This window comes from Lichenostomus cassidix, chromosome W (genome assembly GCF_008360975.1).
Source record: "Lichenostomus cassidix isolate B80296 chromosome W, HeHo_3.0, whole genome shotgun sequence".
NCBI classification, from domain to species: domain Eukaryota; kingdom Metazoa; phylum Chordata; class Aves; order Passeriformes; family Meliphagidae; genus Lichenostomus; species Lichenostomus cassidix.
In genome coordinates, this window is record NC_139510.1 from 19935489 (window position 1) to 19952033 (window position 16545).

At 48.1% G+C, this 16545-nt stretch overlaps 1 protein-coding gene across 1 annotated transcript in view; it reads right to left on the reverse strand.

Annotated features, from left to right (window-relative positions):
* LOC146425645 (uncharacterized) overlaps positions 1-15785 on the reverse strand; it is a 154850-nt gene extending 139065 nt beyond the window's left edge. The window contains exons 1-5 of the mRNA XM_085041494.1: positions 15743-15785; positions 15593-15657; positions 13738-14089; positions 13319-13404; positions 12153-12257 (exon numbers count right to left, since the gene is read on the reverse strand). Of these exons, the coding sequence (XP_084897620.1) occupies positions 12153-12257; positions 13319-13404; positions 13738-14089; positions 15593-15657; positions 15743-15785 (651 nt within the window). The remainder of the gene's footprint in view (positions 1-12152; positions 12258-13318; positions 13405-13737; positions 14090-15592; positions 15658-15742) is intronic.
* Between the last annotated feature and the right edge of the window lie 760 nt (positions 15786-16545).

Sequence of the window (16545 nt, forward strand, 5' to 3'; positions counted from 1 at the left end):
AATCACAGTATGGTGTAATACAGTGAGGTCCAACCCCTTAAAGGTACCATTCACTATAGTGGGGTCCAACCCCAGGGTCCAACCCTTTAAAAGTACCTTTTCTTGACAGCGGGGTCCAACGCCTTGCCCGGGACTAATTTTGGGAGACCCAGTCTCAACCCACCCTCGGGGACTAGCACCCCGGACCTGCAGGCATTTATTTTAAAAGTAGCAAATACCTTAATTTGGTGAAGATGGTCCTTAGTCTACTCCCGCCATGAGCCAAAGGACAGCTGAGCTCCCCCTGAAAATTCAGGGTCGCAACTGGGAGGTCTGCTTACCCCTGGATCTGGCAGCCGAGCAGAGTCAGGGTCCCATCTGGGTAGCCAATTTGATTCGCTCCAATCGAGCTCAGAGACACTTCAGAGACCAAGTCAGAGAAGTGGGTATTTGCTTTATTCGGTGCACTGGATGTGTGGGAATTGTTTCCACCAAACACACATACCTCAGTACCCCAAAGACACAGAGTTATAAGTAAAATCATGAATATTAATTACATTCTTCAGGATAGGAGTGGTTATACAAATCATTTCTCAGAAGTCAGTAATATCATTAGCATGTGCACCATGCATTCTCTGTATGTCCTGGTGGTCTTTGGAGACCCCCAAAGCCCCTTCCAAGGTGAAGGTCCTTCATGGGATGATTCAGCGGTTTCTGTGCTGGTTTCAAATGCATGCTTAGCCAATAAGCCATCAGGCCAGAGCTGTTACCTACAATTTGAATTTGAATTAAGAGTTCAGCCTCCAGCCCTGGAAGCCACAGACAGGTGCCTGTGCTGGTGGAAGGGGGGCAAAAGCTCAGAGAATCTTTCTCAGTAGAGACGCTCTAGGGTCAGGTCTGCTATAACATCCTCTAAACCACAACAAATGGCACTCAAACATGGGGCAGAAGCCGCCCTGGAAAGCGTCCCCCTGCAGCAGCAACTGCAGCAGGGGAGAAGTCACTTTTGGGAAGCCATTTCCCCAACGAGAAGCTTGCATTCAGCGAGAAGACCGAAGGGGCGACCGGTAGCCTCTGGAAAAAAAGTCGTGCTTTTCAAGGAGGTCAGCCGAATGGCGGTGGACCATCCTGAGTGCTTTATTTTTGATTCTCCGTGCTTGGTAAGCCCTCTGGAAAGCCCCTTGGGAGGGGAGCCGGTGGAGGCCTGGTCGGCTTGGTACGGGGGTCCCTTTTTTCTTTTTAGTTTATTCTTTTTGCCTCGGTGTAGGTGGAAGGTTAGGGGTGGCGTCTTGTCGAGGTGAAGGGAGTCGCGCTCCATGCGAAATCTCGACAAGAAAAAACCCACTTCTAACAAGGGGAGACCTATGTTTTGTGCCCCCATTTTGGGAGAAGTTTTTCTTTTAAAGTTAGCCATATTTTATAAGGAGTGGGGAATCAGCAGTTGTGTGAGAAGCTTTTGCGCGCCAGAGAGAAAAGGAACTAATCTGTGTTTTGTTTTATTTAGTTATCTAGCAGTAAAAAACCCTTGTTCTCTCCCTATTAACCACCTTCCCCCGCATGTATCCCCCAACACGGCGTTGGCCACGTGTTGGCAGCATCCCTCCCCCTACCAGCTAGTGTTCCCCCTCTGTCCCTCAGGAGAGAGCTGATCGTATGTTTTTCAGTCTCTCCTGTCCCTTTCCCGGGTTGGAACTGATCACTCTAGCTCGAGATCCCTGCTAACCTCCTTTCCTGTGCCCCAAACCTCAGCCGAGCTGACTCCACGTGTTTTCCAGTATGGCGCCAGCCGCATGGTCAGGCATGCCATATTGTCTTCTTCCCATTGAAACTTTCCCGGGCTTGCCCAATCCTCGCCCCCCGTGTCCCTCGTGTTCCATCGTAGCCCTCCCCCCGCGTTGGTGGGCGTTCCCTTCGGTTGCGGATCCCTCCCCCTCTGAGTGTTTCCCTTGGGGTGCGGGCCCCTCTCCTTTGGGGTGTTCCCTTCGGCATCGGGTTCCCGCCCCTCCTCCCATCCTCTCAGGTGTTCCCTCTCAGCCTGAAGCAGCTATGGCCCGGCCAGGAGCGGAGCTGCACCTCCAGTTGCCCGCGGCAGGCTCGGACAAGCCAGCGAGGCCGCACCTCTGGCTCCCCGCGGCAGACACTGCCCCCAGAGCCTGGTGGAGCTGCGCCAGAGCAGTCCCTGAAGCTGTGCTGCCGTCTGGCCGTGCTGGGGCCTAGTGGAACTGTTCCAGACCCGGCAGAGCCACAGCAGGCAAGAGCTGTGTATCACCCAGCGGAGCTGCGCTGCGTCCAAAGTCTTCTCCCTCTCCTAAGCTGAGAAAGACTTCAGCGACAACCCCGTTGCTGCTGCAAACCCTGCCTTCATCTTAGCAGCCCCAGCAAAAGAAAAACAGACTACAAACATGACTGCAATCCGAAAATTCAGCCTGCACTGAACTCCAACATCAAAATCAGCCAGCTGCATCGTTTTCCCCATACTCACAGCAAAACTAATTTTGTTATTGCTTTACATTATGTTGTTGTTTTACAATTTTCTGTTATTTAAAAATTTGCCATGAGTTTTTAAAAAAGCCTTTCCCTCTTTAATTTAGTAAAAAATGGGGAAATATTGTGATAATAGCTGCAAGTTCCCCACACCCCTTTCTTAATGACTGTACTTGTCACCTATTGTCCTGCCTCCCCCACCCCACGTGGCCCTGGCCACTCCCTCGGGTTTCCCCTATTGGTTCCTGTACTCCTAACTCCTCTCCTGTACCTCCCCTGTACCCAGAAGTCACTGGGCCTGTGTGCTGTCCCTGCCCCTCTCTGTTTCCCTATAAAACCCCTCACCCTCCGCCATCTTGTTGTCTATGCTCCACATGTGGCTGTGCATGTGAGGCCTTCGCCCTCGAGGCATCTCTGCCTCTGGGAAGTCATTGGCCTCTGCTGCACCATGCAAATAAACACCTTCCATGGACACAAGGCATAGACCCTCCTCGCTTCCTTTATCACTGCTGGTTGTGGAAGCAGACGAAGCAGAGCTAGCCTTATGGCTCCCCAGCCGGTGAGAGCGCAGTCTCCAACCCTGGGACATAGGGTTTAGAGCTCTGAGGCACTGAACCAGGCTGGGTAGAGACGCTCTAGGGTCAGGTCTGCTATAACATCCTCTAAACCGCAACAATTAACCACTGTCCCCTGTCCTTTCACAGATAGTTGTGAAAAACAAGGTTCACTCTCCTGTTAGGATTTAAAAGTTTAATAAAAGACAATAGGGGACAGATATAAGCAGAAGTACAGCACTGGGTGCTTGGCATTCAGCCGAAAAGCACACCTGGTATGGACAGAAAAACCCTTTACATACCCTTCAGCCTAATGTATATTCATAAACAAGTATGCATATTCAAACTTTTCTCCAAACTAGTTTGCATGTTGCAGGAACTTCTTAGCCTAGCTCCTCCTTAGATCCGCCTCCTCAGAGCATGCGCAGTCCTCTTTAATTGATTCTGTTATCACTCCCAGATTGTAGTTTCTGCAGACGACAGGTGCTGATAGTTGGAATGTCAGTGGCAGGGTCTGTTTGTTGGATGTTATCCAGTTCAAAAACTAACAGCTATTTCACTACTACGTCTAAGCTTAGCTAGCACCAAAAAGAAAGACATTAGTCATCATTACACAGCTATTTTTCACAGCAAGGCTACCTTTGTAAAAAAAGAATTAAAATTATACACATAGTATCCATTGTAATATTTGCGAAAAGCCAACATTATGATATGTATTTATCACAGTTATTATTTTCCCATTTCATGGGCTTCCTCCACTCCTACAGATGTTCAAAAACAGGCCGCAACTTGGGCTCCATTCCATCAAGATGGGTCCTCAGGACAGGAGAAGCAGCACACTCAATTGTTGGGCCCCAACACCGGCCCTGTCTGGGTCATCGTCGCACTCTCCTCTCTCCTCGTAAAATTGACTCTCTGTCAGTTCATGTCACTCCCGCTACTTTACTTCCTGCAACATACAATTTACACACAGATTATTTTTCATGCAAGGTTAAATCTCCTTGAGGCACACACTGGGTCTCCCCACACTTCTGCATTACCCAAGTACACCCGGCTCCTTGAGCAAAGACAATCCTACAAATGGGTTTGCCTTTTCCCATGAGAGAAGAAAACCACACCTACTTGCCCAGCCACTTCACTGTGTATAGTAGAGGGAGCTTATCTCCTCCCACAGTAGTAGGGGTTTTGCTTGGGCAGGAGCAAGGTAGTTAGCAGATCCTCTGGTGTTAACCCACCAAGTGCCTTCTGCTAAATTTGCATCCCAATGCTTCCATGCCCCATTCCCTAATGCTCTTAAAATAGTCTTTAGCAGTCCATTATAACTCTCAATCTTTCCAGAGGCTTGTGGGAGACATGGGATGTGATATGTCCACTCAATGCCATGTTTCTTTGCCCAATACTTTAAGAAATTATTTAAAAAATGAGACTCTTGGTCTGATTCAATTTTTTTCTGGGGTACCATGTCACCACAAATTGTGCCTATCAAGGTCAGATGCTGTTTTGAGCAGTGGCATGGTGTACAGGGCATCTTTCCAATCAACCAGTAGTTGCTTCCACCATGATAAGGATGTAGCTCCAGGCTTTGGCGTGTTCATGGCAGTGATCCAATATAGTCAATTTGCCAGGCCTCAACATATCGGAAACCCAGCCACGGCCCTCTATTCCAAGGAGATTTTACTCACGCGGCTCGCTTGACTGCAGCACATTTCACATTCATGCGTGACCTCTGTGACAGCCTCCACAGTCAGTTCCACCCCTTGATCATTAGTGTAGTGAGCTGTCTGATCCTTGATAACCCCGGTTCCCAAAACCCTAATGGTCGACCTTGGGTTTCTCCTGATGTTCTTGGCCAGAGGCTCCAAGTGAGACCATGTGACCCAGCTGCAGTGTAGAGTATATTTTACAGGGCTGGTCCAGTCTGAACAGGCCGAAGAGCTACTGCAAAAGCTATTTCCTATTTGATCCACAGAGAGGCCTCTTGTTGCTCAAGGCCCCACTCAAAATGGTTCTTCTTCTGGGTCACTTGATAGAGGGGGCTCACAAAGAGACTATAACCTGGAATATGTATTATCAAGAACCCCAGAAGGCCTACAAAAGCTTGTATTTCCTTTTTGTCAGCTGCTGGAGACATAGTTGCTACCTTGTTAACCACATCCATAGGCACATGATGGCATCCATCCTGCCATTTGGCACCCAAGAACTGGATCTCCCATGAGGGTCCCTGCCACAGTCCACTTATAAGCAGACGCATGATGGTTCGTACCAGCTATGATCTCAGAGTGCAAGAAGAAAAGAAAGCACAAAATCCAACAAGTCAAGGGAGTTAAATTTCAATCCAAAGGGGAACTTTATTAATTTAGCCCGTAAAGCAGCCTGCGATAGAGAGAGAAAGAGAGAGAGAATTGGGAAAAGATGGGGAGGAAAGGGAAGGAAAGGGGGCTATAGCTACCACCACGGGTCCACAGACGTCTGTCGTCTCTGGGGTCCCGGTCAGTAGGCGTTCCTTGGCCTCTGCAAAGATCGATGTGATCTTTCGGTGGGGAAGATCTTCGGAGTTCAGTCACTCCAAAGCTGTCTTTTATGCTTAGTCCATACACCTGGTCCCTCCTCGGAACACGTCTTTGCTCCCCCTTAATTCTTGTGGAGACATGCCAAACTCCACTTGACAGGGCCAAGGGAGGAGTGTCCGAGGCATGGTCGGCAGGTTTTTCACAATGGGTGTCAGGGCTATGGGTGCAAAGCCTTCACCATGTACCAGCTTTGGCAGGCACAAGGCCTTTGTTCTGTACCAACTCAGGCAGGTGCAAAGTATTCGCTCCATACCAGCTTTGGGTAGGTACAAAGCATTCTCTGCGTAAGTCCTGCACCTGTAGTTTCTGATAAGAAATGTTGAGACAGAACTCAACTCTTTGATCAACCCTTACAGTCCCTTGACCTTGCTTTTCTTTATGACAAACCCAACTTTCAGAACATTCTGAACTATTCTTTTTCCCTTCTCAAACACTTCTTCCGCCTTATTGCCCCACACAATGATGTCATCAATGTATTGTAGATGTTCAGGGGCATCACCCATTTCCAGTACACTTTGGATCAGTCCATGACAGATGGTGGGGCTGTGTTTCCACCCCCGGGGCAGTCGATTCCAGGTGTATTGGATACCCCTCCACCTAAAAGAAAACTGTGGTCTGCACTCTGCTGCCAGAGGAATTAAGAAAAATGCATTGACAATGCCAAGTGCAGCAAAGTGAACTTTGACTCCAGTTCATATCGGAGCTCTAACATATCCGGTACAGCAGCACTCAGTGGGGGCGTTACTTCATTCAGGCCACAATGGTCTACTGTTAAACTCCACCCTCCACCAGACTTTTGCACTGGCCATATGGGACTATTAAAAGGAGTCTAGCTGTTCACTCCTTGACTCTCCTTATCCACCTTTTCTTTGTCACTACTGGGGGCAATTACTGTAGTTGTTGTTTGGGTCCCTATCTCAGCCATAGTGTCCTCAAATGCAGTTAGGGTCGCTGCCTCAGCCACAGTCCTCTGAAAGTACTGAACTGTGGCTCGATAGGCTCAGGTCAGGCCCCAGTACAGGGTGAGAAGCTGCTGGGTTTCATCAGGGTAGGCAAGGCACCCTTCTATCAGGTGACGCGCCAGTTTGCCAGGGTTCATTGCCTGTTCAGGTGTAAAGTCCCAGGCAATGGGACGTGATAAGCACTCTAGGAACCTGCACAAATCCTTCCACACACACTGCCACCCAGGGACCAGCCGCTTCAGGACACATTTCAGTATCTCCTCACCTGCAGTTTGTTTTGTCTTACACCAGGATGGCACCAGATTCCACAAACCCCATAGTGTGCCAACAGTATTAGTTAATAGCATTAATGGTATTCAACAGCTTACATAGGGATGAACAAGGAACGTGGAAGCCTGCATTCTAAAACCATCCACATCAATCCCGGGTAGGGAGAGGGAGATGAATTCCCTCATTGTCCCCAGAAAATGGATTCCCTAGCACAACAAAGCCATCGATGCCATCAATGTCACAGCAAAGCACAGAGCCATTGTTTGTATTAACAGGTTCCCAAACTCAATAAAACAAAGAGATAAGCAGTGCACCTAACAAACTCCATGTCCCGCACAGGAGCTTGCTACTAAATAACTACTATTACTATACCATGCAAGATATATAACTGCCATTGTCTCAGCCCACAGTGGGCAATAAAAATTACTCCAGTGGGTTGACCTTGGGTGGATGCCAGGTGCCCACTAAGCCTCTCTATCACTCCCCCCTTCTCAGCTGAAGAGAGGAGAGAAAATAAGATGGAAAACAAATTGTAGGTTGAGATAAGGCAGTTTACTAAAGTAAAAGCAAAAGTTTGCACACAAAAAAGTGAAGAGGTGAAAGGACAAAAAACTTTTTTCTTTAATAATTCTTCCCATCAGCAAGCACTTTCTGGCCACTTTCTGGGAAGTGGGGTTGCTCTGGAAGGCAAACACCGTAAATAAGAAATGCCCCCTTTTCCTCCTCCTTTTCTTAGCTTTTATATCTGACCTGATGTCATACGGTATGGAATATCCCTGTGGACAGTTTGGGACACCTGTCCTGGTTGTGTCTTCTCTCAAGACCTTGCCCACCCACAGTCTACTGATGAGGGGGCCGAATCTTGGAGAGACAGTGCTGATGCTGTGCCAACACTACTCAGCAGTAGCCAAAACACTGGTGTGTTATCAATACCTTTCTAGCTACCAATGCAAAGCAAAGCACTGTGAGAGCTCCTATGGGGAAATGAATTTCATCTCAGCCACACCCAGTGCAGCATCATTGGTGCCTGATTCTCAGCTTTGGGTGTCCTTTGCTGCTGAAATTGCAGTTCTAGAAGACGGATTGGTGCCTGCACTTCAGTTAAATCAACAATCCGTCCGAATCCTTCTCAAACAAAAGGGTTGGGAATGACATTGCCAGCCTTACTTATTGTCCTTTTACCCTGCATATCCTATATCCTCAAAGCATTGCCTTCCCTAAGGCCCTGTCTTAATCAAGGTTAGCCAGACCACCCTCACATATCCTTCATGGCCTCTTTATAGCTGGTCCTGGGGTTTCAAACACACACACACAAAGAGCACCAAATGGGATCTGCTCAGTGGCGTCTCTTTCAATGCAGGAGTTCCAATTCTTTGCCGCTTGTATCACCAAGTGAGAAAAAAATGGAGACTAGATCCTTTTTCTCACAAGAACCTCTTATTGCTCAGAAAGGAGGCTTTTTCCATTGAAACTTTCTCCCCCCCTCAAAGGGACTGGAACCCCAGATATTGATGGACTTTGCTACTTCCAAAACGTCCTGTTCCTACCCCAGTCACTATCAGTCTCAAAACAATAAACCCCTTTCTACTTCTACATGGAAGCCTCTGCCTTTTAGGCTTTCTGATGCCAGATCTTGGCTGTCTGCCGGGGCCCAACCAGCTGTACTCTCACAGCCCCTCCTCAACAAGACAGGGGAAGAAAATAGGATGAAAAAAATCCTTCATGACATAGCCACCTGCCAGATCTAAGGGCAGCAGGGAAGTACCTGCCCTGGACAGCGTTTTGCCCTTTCTCAAATATGCTTACACAGGGATGCCACCAGCTCTACTGAGTTGCTCAGCTTTGGCCCTCAGGGAATCCGCTGTCTAGCTGGCAGGAACTAGCTGTGTCCTTCACAGGGCAGACCCTGGCCTCTTCTCACAGAGGTCACCCCTGCAGGCTGCATCAGGAGTGCTGTGTCCAGTTCTGGTCCCTACAATTCAGAAAAAGACACACACAAACTGGAGAGGGTCCCAAGGAGGGCCATGAAGATGATCAAAGGGCTGGAGAACCTGCCCTATGAGGAAAGCCTGAAGGAGTTGAGTCTTTTCTCCCTTGAAAGTGAGAATGTTCAGGAGGAATGTCATGACAGTATTCTGGCTCTCAAAAGGCAGCTACAAAGAGGACAAAGGCTCTTTGTTAACAGGGAGCCACACGGAGAAGACTGAGCGGGAGGGTATTCCTTATTAATTTTTATCCTTACCCTTTCCTCCCTCCCCCCAAACCAGCAGCCACATAGATAATTTTTGAGTTGATTTTGGTTTTAGATTGACTGATTTTAGTTTACTTTTTCTCTGTGTATCTTAACCATTTAGTAGTAGTAAAATGAACCTTGCATACAAACTTTGTTGCGCTTTCACTTTTATATGAAACCTGCTTTGGCCGATACCTTTGCCAGTGATTCTTTATGCAACCTAAAACACCCATTTGCACAAATTGGCATAGTTGGCAGGAAGACAAGCGGTAACACTGACTACTTACAGCAGCATGGAATAAGCCCAAGTCCTAAGTTCTCGGACAAATGGCCTCAGCATGATCTGAAAGCTGTGGAGGAACATCTAAAAGCACCTAGGGGCTGCATGAAGGCTAGCAAAGAGAAAGGAATTATTTTCGAAACATTAGGCACCTGCCTAGGCTCAGGGGGAATCTCCTCACAGTATTCCAGGACTTAAAGGAGGCTACAAAGAGGAGAGGCTCTCTCTTCTCAAGGAGCCACATGGAGAAGACAAGGGACAATAGCACAAGTCACAGCATTCCCCATGCCAGGTTTGCAAGATGTGATTGGAAAGGGTGCTAGATAACCTCATCTAGGATCCCTTTCCAACAAAAGGCTGGACCAGATGATATTTTGAGGTCCCTTCCCACCTGGGCTTTTCTAGGATCCTACGATTCAACAGTGGATCTTGGTTTCATAACTTTTGGCTCTCTCTGCCTTGGAGCAAAGTGTTGTCAACCTTGCCTGCGAGGTGAGACATAAAATTCCACCAGGCACCTCAGATTTCTAGAGCCTATAGCAATCACCCAGTCTCTTGGAATGTATAAGCCATACCTAGCTTCTCCAAAATTCCCCCACCCCTGCCAACAGTGGTAACACCTTCTCGGTACACAGACAGAACAATAGATGTTACCTACCTCAGTCATTCAGTAAACAAACACTGCACGAGTGCAGTTTCCATCTACTTCAGGTAAATCATTTCTATCTAAGCCCTGGGAGGATTAAATAAAAGTGAAGTCCTCAGGTTACTTACACGCCCACATCACCAAACTTCACACGATTACTTGGGGATATTGAAGAGATGAAGACTCCTTTCAGTGGGTGCCTCATATGCCGCAGTAACATAGCATTCAAGGGCAACAAAGGACCGCATTGTTTTGCAATGCCCATCTCCCTTTTTTTAATAGCTGTTAAAGGAAACTGAATTTTGCTGTCTCCCTGAAATGTAGTTTTGGTTTGGGTCTGGCTTGGGATAGAGGTAACTTTCCCCATAGCAGTCCTCAGTATGCTCTGCTTTGCAGTTGTAGCTAGAATGGTGTTGATAACACACCAATGTTTCAGCTACTGTGGAGCACTGCTCTGATAGCATGGAGGCTGTCACTCCAACAACCCCCACCCCCACAGTCCATTAAGCTGGGGGTGGGCAAGAAGATGGGAGGGGACCGAGCCAGGACAGCTAAACCAAATTGACAAAAGAGATTCTGCTGTGCTATGGAAGCACCACAGCTGCCAGTCAGACCCATTGTTTCCTCCTACCGTATGCCTCCTCAACAAAAAAGGGATATCAACAGGACCTTAGGACACAGCTATTCATAAAGGACTTAGATGCATCCAACACATTGCACCGTGCCAAAAAAACCCTTGGATAGCATGCCTGTAGCCTCACATACAGTATCTTCTACAGTTTTAGCAACAGCCTACACGGCTTTCTATACATTTGCGTACCACTGACAAAGAGCTAAGATTTTGCTTCCTATAAGACATGGGAGACTGCTAAGAGCTTTCAGCGTCACACTTCAAATGCACAGGCAAATCACTATCAATGGAACGCTGTTATCAGGCTGAAGCATTCCACATACTTGCACTCCAGGGAGACACCGTTCGAACTTGCAGAACTACTTCCTTCAGTAAGACGCGCAAGACCGGAGATGATATCCCCATGACAAATCTTTATTGTGCAACTGCTGCTCAAAGCTTTTATTACCTTCCACAGACGCAAGTCACAAAAAATTACACATCGACAGCGGCTAGACTGATGGGCAACAGATGAAATCCATTCAGTGGCAATTTGTACATGTGCAGCAACTCTTGCGGTGCCAATATCTTAACCAGGTGGCCAGTCCAACTGACGGCCACCCAGAATGGGTAGATGTATGTGAGAGACAGACTGCCCACCCCTGGGCCCTTCATCCACAACCATCCGGAATCCATTGGTCAGGCCCAGGTAAGCAACACACATCTTGCCAACAATCATTACATGCCCAAGAAGCTGGAGAAGGAAGTACAAACCCATAAATAAGTTTAAAAAAAAAAAAAAAAAAGGAACAAAGAGGGGAGAGGGCAGGAAGGGAAGGAACAAGAGCAGAGAACCACCCAGAGAAAGCAACTAGCTAATTCCTAGCAATTCAACCATTGCGCTTCAAATTAATGTCCGTCCGACCGCCAGCAACTGACGCTTTCCAAGCAAAGCTACAAAGACTGATTATGTACACTATAGGGGCAAAAGTGAGCTAGGTAATTTTTTTAAGCTAAACAGCAACGAGCTTCAAAACAGCCACAGAAGCTGACTTTGTCTCTGCATTAAAGCCCCCACTGTGTCTTCGTGCAGCATAAGCAATCCTGGTGGAAAATAATCTTTAGGCTGCCTTTTGTGTGGGTTTACAAAGTCTTTGAACTGGACTTTCATAGCTAAAAGCAAAGCATCCAGCACCTCTCAACAACCTTTGCCCTTCCTCACCCCTGACCTGCCAAAACCCCCAAGCCCTCTTCTCCATGTTGGTAAAAAGTAGTACTACTCTTTCTCTACACCATAACGATAGGCACCGGACTACATTCCAAAAAGCCACTGTATTTTGCACCAGAAGTACATACCAGGGATAAGCACTGCTTTATATCACTGCTCTTAGTCAAAAAGCTCAACTCCATTACAAGCTAGAGGCAAAAGATTATAGCGCCAGGAAACCCAACATAGCCTACTGTGCCCTGTCAAGAGGGAAAGGGAGGGATGGGAAAGAGTCTAGTAAATGAGAAACTAATTACAAGTACAGTTTAGCGTACAGACAGCTTCCACAGTACTTACAGATTCACCAGAATCTCCTGCTTCAGACAACCCGATAATTGGCTCCTTAAGCATGGCTAGGAAAAGCGTCTCGGCTTGCGGTGAAAGATCATGGAACACACGGCACTGGAGGAAGAATAAACAGTTAAAACATAACTGGCTTCAGAGAAAGGTAACAGTTTAGGCAAATCCATCTGCCCCACCAAAGTCCTACAGAAGCAGATTACCCGATACCCCAAACAACACAGCCCAGAACATTGCTGCTTCTTGCACGATAGCAATGCTTTCTATACCCAAAATACAACATATTTACAGAGCCCCCTGCAGTAGTAGGATACAGCATGCAAGACGATGGGTGAAGGAGATGGGCACTACTTGCCATTAACAACCTCCAGTATGTTTTAGATCGGGCTGATTGTTTCCTCAGCAGTTCTTCTATTGGATGTGCTCCACGCAGAGGCAGGAGACAAATGGTTTAACTGAATCAGCAAAGAGTTTAGTGAAGTGGAAGAGCAGCAGCCATTCACTTCCCATGGTACAGGGAGCTCAAGCATTGAACAAACGCATAATCACAGGAAGCCTGCAAGTGCATAGGACAAGTCTGTCTTCTACATTGCATGCAAACCCTACCTTTAAAAGCAGAAGGCAACCCTGTTAACCTTCAGCATTTTAATAACTACATCATACGGGATATTACCTTAAAGTTAACATCACGTAGGCAACGGCTGCATTGTTCCCCCCCCGCCCCCCCCCGGTCTAAGCAGCTCGCTCTCGTTCCCAGCACCAGCACCCGTGACCCTTGCAAGCATGCTGTTATCACGGTCCCACTTCCCCACAGAAACAAGATCTGGAAAGCTTTTGCAGCCTGCAGGATGACCACTTTCTAGATTTTTTTAGAAAAAAACAGAAGCTGTAATTCCTTGCCCTCATAATCCAGTTTGGGGGTTCAGAACCAAAGCCTTGTACAGCGCAGCTGTGAAACCTTTTCAATGTTATATAATAACACATGAAGACCTGCATTTCTCCTAAGCAGAGCCAACTCATTACGGTCACTACTCATTCACTGTTCACACACACCCACCCACGCACGCACGCACACGCGCACGCACGCACGCACACGCGCGCGCGGAGTCACCAGCAGAGTGACCGCGCGTGCCTAAAATAAGCTTTCAAAACTCTCATCTTACACGAGGTAGGACCACCACCATTCCTCGGCAGCAAACTTTGCACGAGTTGCAGTACCAAAGGGACATCACGCGGCAAACATCTGCGGCTGACACGAAACGCGTTATCGTCGGAGGCCCTTCTCTACGCGCGCACACGACACGGTGGAGGTGGGATCCGAGGCGAGTCCGGACAGCATCTGACAACCACTACGCGCCGCGGCAGCTGGAGGGGTGGGGGGCGGGCACGCAAGAAGCTTTGGGGATGGTGCAGTAGAGAGCGCCACAACCCAGAGAGGCCCCGTCCGTCCTCCGTCCCTCCACCCACCCGCAGCAGCAGCGCCGCCACCCGCCCTGACGCGCTCCCAGGTACCGAACACCGGGTCCTCGGCTCAGGGTCATGGAGAAGGAAAGAACCGCGCACAGAGCAAAGCCGCGTCTACCTCCTCGTTCTCGTCGCTGACGGCACCGCTGAACCGCCTTGCCGATGATCTTTCCGAAGACAATACTGGCGCCGCCAGACCGGACGGCTCGCACCCCGATACTCTCGTCAGACAAGGACAACGCCCATTGTCGCCCCCGCGCTTCCTCCACTCGGCCAGGCCTTCCGCGACGCCCATTGGGCGGCCGGATCGCCGCCGGCGGATACCGCGTCTGGATTGGCTGTTTCGTCTGTCGTTTTTGTTTGTCTCCGCCTCGTCTGCGGGTCCGCCCTCGTCGAGCTGGTATCCTCGGGGCGTGGAGGGATCCGACCTTGGGTCCGCGGAGGGATCTGTCCCGTGTAGTGCTGCGATCCTGAAGGCGGGCAACGAGGTCGTAGAAGTTGTTATTGCAGCTACAAGTACTATTTTTTGTAATTTGTTACTACATCAAGTCCACCCCAAAGGTGCATGTGCCTCATTGGTGCTGCTCCCTCCAGTCAAATGATTGCTTTGGCCACGGCAGGGCAGGTCTGGCCTTAACTTCTCAGGACATTTCGCAGAACCAACAGAAGTTTCTCTATGTAGTTCCCTGAAAGCCCCACTTAAATTGCAGACGTTTCTAAGCTGCACACCTCCTGAGAGAAAATACAATACAAAGTGTGCATTCGGTGCTGCTGGCTTGAGGGCTCAAGATAGTAGGATTTGGGCTAAGCTGAGTAGGAGGCTTTTAGAAAAATAGGCAGTGCTCTGATTCGCCCCAATCGAGCTCAGAGACACTTCAGAGACCAAGTCAGAGAAGTGGGTATTTGCTTTATTCAGTGCACCAAACGTGTGGGAATTGTTTCCACCAAACACACACACCAGTACCTCCAAAGGCACAGTGTTATAGGTAAAATTCATGAATATTCATTACATTCTCCAGGATAGGAGTGGTTATACAAATTACTTCTCATAAGTCATTAATATTACTAGCGATTTCTTGCACTCAATGGCAAAAGGATTCCTTTTGCCCCCTTTTATCTTGATAAGATTAAGGGAATCCACAAGGCCAGAACTGACGGGCGCCGTGCTGGTGGAAGGGCCAAAAGCTCAAAGAAACAAGAATGGTTGAAGTGCAAATAAATTTGGGTTTTCTATTTGACCACTCCTTTCTCAGCTCCCAAAGCTGCCCAAGGGTGGTCTGCGGTGCCCTGCATCCCCGGGGACAGTGAACACTTTGAATGGTCTACACAACTGTCTTGTAACATATATAAACCCTGCTTTCCTCTATATTAGGCTAAGTATTTCCTTTGCCACCTTTGCAGCAAGGGCATGTTGTCCTATTTTGCAAAGCTGCTTTCCAGCCGATGAGCCTTCAGCATATACTGGTGCATGGGGTTGTTCCTCCCCAGGTGCAGGACTGATGTATGTACAGGTTCCTCAGGTGGTCTCAAACCAGATTGTTTCCCATGATAGGAAGGACTTTGTTCCCCCAATGCCTGCTTTGAGGTTTAGGGTCTCGAGAGATGTGGGAACAGTGATTGCCAGTGAAAACAGGGAAATAAATTGCTGAGTACCACAGCTTCTCTGTGTGTCTTGTCACTAAACTTTCTGGCTTATTTATTGGCAGGGAAAGGAAGGGGGAGGTATGTGGGTGGCGTATGCTTTCTTTAGTCTTCCTTTTCTGACTAACGCACCTCTGGAATCCCATCTTATAATTCCTCACATCCCTTGCCAAATTCAGCTCCAGGTGTTCCTCAGCTTTCCTGATCCCATCCCTACAGACCCGGGCAGCATCTTTAGATTCTTCCCAGGATACGTGTCCCTGCTTCTACTACTTATGCATTTCCACCTTGCGCTTCAGCTTGACCAGAAGAGAAGGCCGTTACTCAGCTACGCTCGGCTCCTGCCTCTCTTGGCTGATTTCTCGTGTCAACCTCCTCCTCCTCTTGATCAGGCGGCCTATAGTAGACACAAACCATGAGGTTTCCTTTGTTGGCTTGTGTGGGATGATGACCACAGAGCCAGGAAAGAGTATACGGCCTACACTGTTTATCCTCCACGTTATCTTTCTGGATGGAGATCCGCATAGCTGATGTCGAAAAAGGACAAGTTGGCCGAAGGAGGGGGTCCTGGGCAGCTAGGATAGTCCTCTTTTAGCTCTGATGAACAGCACAGAATGGAACAAAATCTTATGACCAGAATTTGAAGGACACCTTGGCCAAAAAAGTAACCTTTGCCTGATTAAGGGTCATTTAAGTATCAAGATGCAGACCCCTGAGTATGCCAATAAACTTAATGAAGTACATGCTACCACATATATGATTATATTAGTCAGCTATCCTCTTAGATTGTGCTAGAGGTAAGGAGGGTAGACATTTCACCTAGTTAAGAGGAATTCCCAAAAGACCTCGGAGACAGTTAATGGGCTGCCCTCTTCTCCCTCCTCCCAAGCGGGGACACCTTTGGATGCTTCTGCATACGATTGTTGTTATTATTACCTGGGTTAGTCCAAAGGTATTAGAGCGCTATCACAGCTAGTGCCTTTCTGAAACTGCATTTCTGTAGCTTCAATACACTACACTATTGGTCAATCTATACTCGTGAAGGTTCTTTGAGAACGCCACCAGACTTAAAATGCCAAATTGGTTGTAATTGAAAATTAGGCCTAACCGCACCCAGTCTCTCTGATCTCTGAGGACCAGCTGGAACGCTATATTTTCTGCCAAATTTCTTACTCTTAACGCAACAGCTTGGCCTCTAATTTTCACCCATAAGCTCTCAACCTGTTCATCGCTGTCTTTCAAAGACAGCTCTGTGCAGTCAATCCCTCTTATTTTTGGTTTACAT